We start from the raw sequence: 10,814 nt of genomic DNA, 5'->3' as shown, positions 1-10,814 counted from the left end.
CCATTATTATACTATAGTTCAGTTGATCAAGTACGAATAGAACTGGCTGTTTTCCTTGTTGGAGGATATGCCTATATTTAAGACTTTAAAATGTAAGTTAAAGAAATAAAAAGAGAGAATATTCACATATTACGATATGCTAGAAAGAACAAACCTGTTTGAAAAAGATAAAGAGGGTTATATGTTATTGAATTTAACACTTCTTTCTGTATTTGATGCTAAGCCTATTGTTATTTAGTTAAATTTGGAGATGTTCAAACTCATTACGACCTTTGGACATTAAAAAACACAGAATGATAAACTTAAATCGCTGGTTTCACAAACCTTTGGTGATTTTTTTTTCTCTTTTTTCCCTGTAAATTGAACAACCTTTAAACATCAGACAGTAATACTTCATATATCTCTTCGTTTTCAATATAGATGTGGTGGATTCCTTTATTTCTTTTGGTAGAGCTGACGTCACAAGCCTGTAAGTATGCTATATGTGCCTAATAATTATTTTACATTTTTTCTCACTCTCCATGTTTCTGTACCTTTTTTAACTATCTATATAATTAATAGTTTCGTTTTAAGTTCACTTACTTATTATAAGTTTTATTTTATTACAAGTTTAAGCTTTTGCCGTAAGGAAAAATATTTTTTTAAAACAGGTACAACCTTTTGATCACTGGTGCGATCATTCTCAAATACACAAGTTTTAACGGTAAAGTTTTACTCGAAACTCATTGGCCGATTACGGTAGCTTTCATCTAAAAAATCGACTGAAGCGCTCCGAGTGAGTAAAAATTATGTTGTTACTAGCAGAGACTCGCACAACATTTGCGATCAAATTAGTATCTTTGCTACAACAGTACTTCTTTAAATACAGGATTTCTACAATAATACAAAAGAATTATAATCGCAGACACCGAAATCTGTAAGTCCACTTGTCTTAGGCCTAATATTAGTTGAATCTTTATTAGGTACGGCCTATATTAGATAAACATAAATTAATACAGTAACTTGTGTACGTTGTTTCTTTAGTTTAATTAGGACTAAACTTTACCGTAGTTAATACTGTCAATAAATAAACGTATTATGTTATTCTACGACCTAACTTTAGACCTTTTTAAAAACTTTGATAAGCTTTTAAAATATTGTCGTACAAAATGTCTACTAAAGTATATTTACATCCGCCTTTTGTCCGCCGTTGAAATGAAGTATGCGCGCATTTAGATAGTAAGGTGCGCGTGCATTTTCAAGGCAGACGAAAACTGAGTATTATAATAGATTCTGTAATAATTTAGACGCAGCGACGATAAAAGACTCTTCGAACCTGAAACTGGTATGTTACTACGCTAACTGGGCAGTTTATAGGCCTGGACTGGCCAAATTCACGCCAGACAACATCAACCCATACTTATGTACCCATTTGATCTATGCTTTCGCTGGCTTTGGCAAGGATTATGAATTGAAGCCTTTTGATTCGTACAATGATATTGAACAAGGTAAGGAATATTACTGCACTTTGATTTAATTTACATATATTTGTGTACGTTTTTATACTTCAAGCTTATTTCAATAATATTGCATCTTTTTGTTTTGCCGTGTTAACCTGTTTTCTTCGGCATTTCAAAAAACGCACATCTTTAGGCCAAGTAAAGAAAAAAATAAACATGTTTAGCGTGCGGAATTTTCGAAAAACGAAAAGAGGAGGTCATTTTTCTTTTTAATGACCTCTTTGAAAAAAAGTTTGAGCCCTTTTTTTTCACGACTATTGCTTCTTTTCAAGGGCCCGGCATGGCCAGGTGGTTAGGGAGCTCGACTCGCAATCTGAGGGTCGCGGGTTCGAATCCCCGTCACACCAAACATGCTCGCCCTTTCATCCGTGGGGGGCGTTATAATGTGACGGTCAATCCCACTATTCGTTGGTAAAAGAGTAGCCCCAAGAGTTGGCGGTGGGTGGTGATGACTAGCTGCCTTCCCTCTAGTTTTACACTGCTAAATTAAGGACGGCTAGCGCAGATAGCCCTCGTGTAGCTTTGCGCGAAATTCAAAACAAACAAACTTGTTTTCAAAGGGTCCACGTCAAACAGAAGTCGTCTTTGTTTCATTTTTTCATCAAAATGATACAGAATTTATGATAACTAAAGAAAAATGGCAAAATGAATCAACTATATTCATCTAATTTTTTATCCAGAAGTCTTCTTTGTATGATCAAAAAACGCTAATTCAAAAAAAAAAAAAATGCAGCGGGCGGGGACGCTAAAGATGTATTTTGTTTACTTGGCCTTAATTTAAAAATTAAAGCAAACATAAAATCCTGTGATATTTTGGAATATCAATCGTATTTTCTTATTGATTACGTATTAAAATAATGTTATATACAGTTGTGTACTAACTTAACACGTGCCTATATGTGGAATATATACCATCATCAATATATATTAAAGCCAATTGTCAGTCGTTAACGCTCGATTTCTCTTAATTTCGTGAGTTACACGAGTCCAATTCCACTTTTTTCTCCTATAATACTTCCTCTTTTGATTGTCCGTTCCCATTTTTATTGATTTAATCGCTAACATAGGCGTAAATAGTTCGTAAATGTCGGCAATTTTTCTGCTGTGTAAAAGCCTGTCAAGGCGGGAGTTCACAGGACCAGATCAGGCATGGCGTTATGTGCGTGACACAACATCATCCACATCATTATGACGTCAAGCTAAGTAGGATCCGAATAGGAAAGCCGAGATGACTTCCATGATCGAAGACACGGAAATGCATACGCACCCTATCAACGCCTGTGAAAAATAAGTTAAAAATTAGCGCAAATCTATGCTTGGAAATTATTACGAAAAAGCCTTTGTTAAAACAGACTGAAGATACCAATTATCTGTAAGGAAGAGGAAGACTTTTCGTCAGAAGAAGAACAGGTTTGTATACAATCACATGGTCTTATCGTATGTTTTAATCTTTTATCCAAAGGCACCAACACGTAGCATGTTTGCTCAGTTATATATAGTGGATTCAGGAGCAATATGTAACATGTTCCTGGGGAAGGAAATTTTATATTAATGTATTAATTTATGTTGTCAGTTTTATACGGAATAGTTTTGGTTTCCTGTCATTTTTGAGCAGAAAACATTTTGATATATATTTGTTATCATTCCAGAGACCTATATTATTGTTACCTGTGACGAAAGCTTTCTAATCTTTTGAAAATTATCTAAAAATTTTCATAATTGTAATAATAATCGAAACAGGATGTAAAAGTTGAATAACAATAAGAATAATAGAGCAATATTTAGTACTTGTGGCTGACATTTTTCGGAATATCTGTTTGTCTCCGCTAGGCCCTTTTCTAGCTAGGCCTATACGTAAGTTTGTTTGAGAATACAGTTAATTAATTCATGTAACTGGCGTTCAGTTTTCTTCTTTCTTTCCAACTCTCATATAGGTTTAAGTTGAATGTTAATTTAACTTTCTTGGTTTATTTTTTTGTTGTATTTATGAGTATAATCCTAATATTTGCACTTAATTAAAATCCAAACGAAATCCTACCCTAGAACTTTAATTTGCATCCCGGCTGACAGATCAACGTCGGGCAGGCTTTCAGTACCACTAACACATTCTCACGGCCTTTGTGTGGTGCCTAGAGGCGAGAAAAATTTTTGTCAGTTTGGCCTTTGATAAATAAACATACATAAATTATAATTTGATATACATATTTTTAAACTAGTTTTGATTTACAGCGATTAGAAACCCGTTCCACTGTTAACATTATTCTCATTAACACTTGAAGTGTAGCGTTCATAATTCACAACACGTCGGCAATAGCCTTTCCAGCTCTCTACTATTGTTAGGACTATTTTCTGTTTCCTGGGTTATCTTTTCGTTGATACCTTCTTCTAAATATTTTACTATAGACGTTTGGTATTATTTTGAATAAAAAATGAACAAGATCCAGTTTTAAAAATTCAAATGTAAAGTTTTTGTTCAAGTATGCTCAATTCACCTTTCCAGAACTTCTTTTCCAATAGGTGAACTGGAATAGAAAGTTGCGTTTCCAATATGGCGTAAATTGATTTTGTTGTTGTTGTTCGAAGATGTTTTATTGTCGTTGTTGCTGACAACAGTGTTGATCTCATAATAATTATTGTAGTTACTTACAATAAAATGTTATCCTTATCACTACTTTGCTAAGAACCATCCAGAAACTGGGGGTGTTGTTTGCGGAACGTAATATGCATTGGTACACTTGCTCTACCATCTTGATGACGTCACAACCTTCTCGTCGAGAATAGTCGTAAGAAGTCCAAAACACCGTTTCGAGTCACTTTATTACCTTGCAAAAATGCCACCTGGTCAAATTGTTCATGACAATGAATCGATCATGCCCCTAGATACATCATGGGATCAAACGACATGAATTCCAACAGCGACTCGGGTGTTTAATCGCATAAACTATGAAATCTGTCGAGTGCAAAAAAAATGTTTTAATTTGATTTTATATATTGTATAAAACAGTAACTAAGGTTGCCGAATTAATCAAGCTACAACTAACTTTTTAGTTGTACGAAATAGAATAATTCATGAATCACGGTAGCCACTATATCGTATGTAAGACATATTATGAAATAGCTACACAGTTGGTTATTTATGCTATGCCTATCGCAAAGATCGAAGTCGAATTTTAGTGCTATCATTTCTTCTTTTTTAGAATTTTATTTGAAATTGTTTGCTCTATTTTTGCGAAACTGTAAAACCTTCACATATCTTAATTATTCTCACTTTAAAAAATTACACTAATATTTTTTTAAAGACTAAGGTATTTGTAAAATCGTCTAATCAGTCTTGTGATAGTTGTTTTATACTTTTATTTTATTTTGCCAAATCATACTTAACTGTAAAGAACAGTGCTTGATTTTCAAGTTGCATTTAAAAAAAACACGTTTTATTGGTAGAAAAATGTGATCACATTTTAAACTAATTAAATATTCATACAATTGTGACGTGTTTTTATCAATGGATGGGTTTTTTTTTTGGATTATCTGGTAAATTAATGCCAAGTCCAGTCCACATAATAAGTTAATTTCATCTATAACGTTTATACTGGCTACGTTCACTTTAACGCAGGTTGTAGGCCTAAGTCTACAATGTTTCAGCGAAAATTCCTCGCTAATGTAATTGTACCAATACCTAACTTACAAATGCTCGTAAAATTTCACAACCGAGCAACTGAAAACAAACGATAATTAATATTAATCACTCACTAAATACTTCACTGAACTAACTAACTGCTTCATAAATTATATATGCATGTCTACATATTAGTTGAAGTTTCTCAATTATTACTTCATCATCACGACTTGCAGTGCCTTTTGCAAAATAACTAAATTATAAACATGAAAATATAGTTTATAACAATACTTTATGTGATTGTACACTTACGCTAATAAGAATATTTTAGCGCCCTCTATCTCACTGCAAATATAACAATTGGATTATTCGGGTTACTCTTTTATTGGAAATAAACAAAAATCACCGCTTTTTATTAAGAAAGGTACTTTTATTAAATGGTAAGTAATTATTCCGGAAAAACAGTTATGAAATAGAATTAATAAAAACGTGCATTTTGTTACAATTAGATATTGCTTTTAGGAATTAGTAAGACTTTGTTTTTTAATGAACAAAGGTGCGAGGTTTTTATATTGATATATCAAATGTATAAGACGAGTAGCCTAAGATTTAAAATGGAGCATTAAAACACCAGAAAAATTTAGAAACGTTCAATAATTGGTTGTCTACGTTTTTGTCTTTCAAGTTATAACCACTGTTAGGTATTCGTTAGCCACTGGACAAATGAAAATATTGTCTAAATCACTACGAACATGCTCAGTTCTCCTTATCACTATTAGATGGCGCCTTTGATAGTTATGACATATGTGTTTGAATGCTATTTTCGGCCTAATTTGTTTATGTAACGTGTAACTATCATAATTCAGCGTCTCGAACTCGGTACGATCGACTTGCGAGTTTAAGTAGCGATCGGAAATTGGTGAAATTTTAGTCGACTGGACTATTCTGGTTATGTAACGCACAAAAAATTGGTTTGCTGTTAACAACGAGAACAAAAGTTCAGCAAGTTCTAAACCCTATATTCAGAGTTTGGAATGATGGCGTTATCCCACCTTAGTCTTTAGATTCAAATTAATTTTAACTAAAATTGTTTATCCAGTACGTGTTGTGTAATACTTTATGCAAATATGAGTGTGTATATATATATATATAAGTAAATTGTTATATTTCTTTTAATTGGTTTTCAGAACTTCGCCCATTTTTTGTCTCCTAAATACCCACGGAAAACATTGAATTACAAATAAATAAAAAAAAGTCACGTGTTGGAAATACAGGGACTGCAGCTTGCACGCTATTGGGGGGTGCACCCACTTATTTAGGGGAGGTGGTAGATCTTGGGGAAAAAATAACCGAAGTAAATTATCTCCTATTCATTACCACTAGATGTCACTGTACATTAATTAATAAATCATTTGAGGCAGCGTATTATTATAAAACTATTACACGATAACTTTCTCGTTATTATTATTAAGGCTATAGAAATTTTTTTACGTCTGATCTACTTATTATTATTATGTTTAGTTTTAATTGTATTTATTTTTCGTCTTTGGTTTATATTTGTCATAAATTTTTGATATCACTTGGGAATCTTAAACGGGAGGAGAAAGAAAATCTAAATTGGACAGGCAAGGCCCTATACGGCGCTGACCGAGACACGTACATTTCTTTGTTAAAATGTGAATACGAAGCGTTTCGTGCATTTAATTCATGCAAATATTTCGTAATAGTTTTAGTTTACTCCGTACAGTATTTACTCGAACACTATTACAATAACGCTAAAAATCGGGCTTCGATACGTGCGGTGGGCAGAACATAGATAACCAATTGTCCAAGAAGAAACGTAATTAGATTTCGACAGCTATAAAATATATATATATAAATATTTTTAAATCTTAAATAAACACTAGATTTAGTCATGATAGACAGTTTACTAATGTAAATGTCATACATAAAGACGAATTACAATATTTTACTTTTGTAATTTAGGTAATTACAGAAAATTCGTGGGTCTGAAAAGGTATAATCAAGACCTAAAAACAATGATTGCTATTGGAGGTTGGAATGAAGGATCAAAAAGGTATTAGCCAATCAGTTGTTTTTATATTTCTTACAACTAACTATAATTAAGTCGATCATTGGTTTAGAAGACAATATCTATATTTTAAGGCCCTGATTGCTATTGGAGGTTGAATGATGGATCGAAAAGGTATTAGCCAATCAGTTGTTTTTATATTTTTTACAACTAAATATAATTAAGTCGATCATTGGTTTAAGAAGACAATATCTATATTTTAAGGCCCTGATTGCTATTGGAGGCTGGATTTTGTTTATTGTTAAGCCTAAAGCTAAACAGTGGGTATCGAAACCCGGCTTTTAGATTTACCGTTTAACCACTCGGGAGCTGGAATGAAGGATATCTAAAAGGTATTATCCATCTAATTGTTTTTTATATATACATCTGAATAAATGGTAAGTATCAGCCGATTTTTCATGTCTCTTATGCAATGTTTAGGTTGTTATCGATTTAAATCTAATAACTTTTCGAAGAAATACTTTTCATTTCCAAAGAAAAGCTTCTTTCTTAAACATTTTAATCTTGGAAACTTGTTGGTTGATGGACAAAATCATTATTTTTATCTTAATATATATTGCTTCTCCAAATTTTATTAATATTTACTTCCCAAGTCTTAGGGCTTATGACGCTAAGAATCGGATTTCGATATCCACGGTGAGCACTTAATAAAAAAAATAAAAAAAAAAAACGTGGTGTAGCCTCAAATCTTTTGTTTGTTTGTTTTATTTAAAAGTTCTGATTTTTGGAATGCATTAAAACCTGAAATTGATAAATTTGAGGTTTGTGATTCCAGGTTTTCTAATCATTCTGATATATGTTTTATTGTAGTTTAAAAACTTGAATTTCGGAAATTTGACGGTTGTGATTCCAGGTTTTCTAAGCTGGTAGCAGACTCTTCAACGCGTGAAAAGTTTATACAAAGTACCATACGCTACTTGAGACAAAATAGGTTTAATGGCCTGGACTTGGACTGGGAGTATCCTGGTTCGAGAGACGGCAGCAGCTATGATGATCGCAAGGGTTACGCTCTTTTAATTAAGGTTCGTGTCATATTATTCTTGAAACTAGGAAATAAAAAAAAAATGACAGAGTGTGTGTTTTCTTTACTTTCAACTTGCTTTATTTCGTAGTTAGTGCTAGGTTTGTGCACAATCAAGACAAGCAACCACTGGGGACTTCTCACTGACAAATCAGAAGAACATTTCAAATTATAATATATAATCTATATTTTTGTTAAACATCTAATTTGAGATTTAATTTTAAAACAAATATTTGAAAGAACTATATATCTATATATATGTTTGTTTTTGTTTTGTTTGTTTGTTTTTTAATTTCGCGCAAAGCTACACGAGGACTATCTGCGCTAGTCGTCCCTAATTTAGCAGTGTAAGACTAGAGGGAAGGCAGCTAGTCATCACCACCCACCGCCAACTCTTGGGCTACTCTTTTACCAACGAATAGTGGGATTGACCGTCACATTATAACGCCCCCACGCTGAAAGGGCGAGCATGTTTGGTGTGAAAGGGATCCGAACCCACTCTATATATATATGTTAAAAGTTTTATTTTATTTTTCACCAAAGGTGAAATTGAAAAGAGAACCTGTGACGTAAAGGTCTAATGCATTCTTTTATTGGCTGTACTCTCTGCTTGGACTGCAGTTCTGCCTATTCGAGGCTTATCAGCACAGCTGACTAAGCGTCATAACATTAATCACATACCTAACTTAATATAGGTTACTGTATGGTGAAGTAAACCGGACTCAAAACCCCGTAGATATTTGAGGGAATTGTTCAGAAAAAATGGTCATAAATACGTCATCATAAAAACAAAACATTTAGATAGACGTGCGTCGTAAATGTTGCAGTATAAAACTTCCAAGATCCAGTGGGTGAAAACATCTAACGAAATTATAATGTAGACAAAAGGAATACACTTCGAAGATGTGACCAATGATTTAAACGTAGAAATTAGGGGTCGCAAAAAACGCCAAAAATTTCCTTTTACAATTTTTAGTTATACGGATTAATGATTGTTAGAAAGGTAACGCAAGTTGAATATATCCTACCTTCTTTAACGTTGATGACATTTGTTTAATAGTTCCTTTTATATATCAGTAGTTATGATTCAGGATATGGAGGGTGGCGCTTCATAGAGTGCCCTGTCCAACTTAGAATATTGACACATCGTCCACAGGAAACTGACAACATCTGGTCTTCGCGAAAACCTCTCCAGAGTTCTGAACTAGTGAATGATTCAAATAATGTATATCCATTTTTTCTTGATTTTAGTTTGTGGCGCCATCTAGCCGTCAGTCTTCTGTGTAACTGTAACTCCTCGGATATTTTAACCTCGGCTAAGTGACTCATAGAATAGCCGAGTTTTTTTTGTTTTTTTTTAGTACAAACTTTTAGCTCATAGTTCCGTCATCTCTTGACCGATTTGAGGTCTAATTACAGTTTTGGACTCAGGAGGTTAAACCCTTTCGATTGATGTATTTGACCACGTCCAAAGTCTCGTAGATTAATTTAATCCTGCCTAAAATAATTTCAATTTGATGGTAGGCTTGTAGAGATCCTGATGAGTAATAAAATTGAAAGATTGTGTTACATGTTTAACACCGCGAGAAAGATTGTGTTCCATGTTTAACACCGCGAGAAAGATTGTGTTCCTTGTTTAACACCGCGAGAAAGATTGTGTTCCTTGTTTAACACCGTGAGAAAGATTATTGTTTGTCATATGTTAAGTTAACGCCGAAAGATAAATAGGTGGCAGCACCAGTAACGTTAATTGATTGTTTGTAGTTTTATTTATTATACAGAAAGTTAGTGATATACATATACAGTACAATTGGGGTCTTTACTGCTTTTTTCTTCCTAATGATGGTGGGTCTGTGACCCATAAAAATATGTAGTAGTTGTTAGTATGGCCTATTTCCATTTAAAAATCTTTTTTTAAAGTATTGTGTATATTTTAACGTTGTCTTGTTGAGTTTTTGATTCTGTATTCATGATTGATGAGACACAATTTTCTGCAGTTGGATAAAACAGAAAAAAAGAGAGAGAGAGAGACAGCCAAGAGAATAAGTGACAGGAATACGACATTATTGGTGTTAGATATAATGTAAACCTGCTCAAGTTTATAACATCGCCTTTTCCCCCGCCCACATCCTGTATAACTGATTTATTTATACTAAATATAATAAAAAGGTATATTCCCCTCCGCTTGTTTTTGTGAGGTTTGTATACATTGAATTGGCTTTAGAACATTTTGTTGTGGTTATTCTAGGAACTACGAGAAGCTTTTGACGAAGAGAGCAATTCGCGCGGAAAGGAGAGACTGATACTTTCAGTCGCAGTGCCTGCTGGGAAGGATTACATTGATAATGGATACGACGTTCCAGAAATATCAAGGTAACTAGTATCATCTGATGTGTCCATCTTTTTAAACACTCAATTTTCATCAGACGTAAGGTGAGGAAAGAGGTGGATGGTGGGTGTATCAAACGTATGTTGTATGGAGATGGGTGAAAGGTGGGTGTATCACAACTATAAGGTGAGGAAAGAGGTGGATGGTGGGTGTATCAAACGTATGTTGTATGGAGATGGGTGAAAGGTGGGTGTATC

At 33.6% G+C, this 10,814-nt stretch overlaps 1 protein-coding gene across 1 annotated transcript in view; it reads left to right on the top strand.

The window, feature by feature from the left end:
• LOC106468440 (probable chitinase 10) overlaps positions 1–10,814 on the top strand; it is a 35,101-nt gene that overhangs the window by 16,714 nt on the left and 7,573 nt on the right. Inside the window, exons 2-6 of the mRNA XM_022396777.1 lie at positions 421–469; positions 1,287–1,487; positions 7,102–7,192; positions 8,061–8,229; positions 10,477–10,601. Of these exons, the coding sequence (XP_022252485.1) occupies positions 421–469; positions 1,287–1,487; positions 7,102–7,192; positions 8,061–8,229; positions 10,477–10,601 (635 nt within the window). The remainder of the gene's footprint in view (positions 1–420; positions 470–1,286; positions 1,488–7,101; positions 7,193–8,060; positions 8,230–10,476; positions 10,602–10,814) is intronic.

The sequence above is a fragment of the Limulus polyphemus genome, unplaced genomic scaffold (genome assembly GCF_000517525.1).
Source record: "Limulus polyphemus unplaced genomic scaffold, Limulus_polyphemus-2.1.2 Scaffold3009, whole genome shotgun sequence".
Taxonomy (NCBI): Eukaryota; Metazoa; Arthropoda; class Merostomata; order Xiphosura; family Limulidae; genus Limulus; species Limulus polyphemus.
The sequence above is the reverse complement of the archived record's forward strand: the minus strand, read 5'-3'. Positions and strand labels throughout refer to the sequence as shown.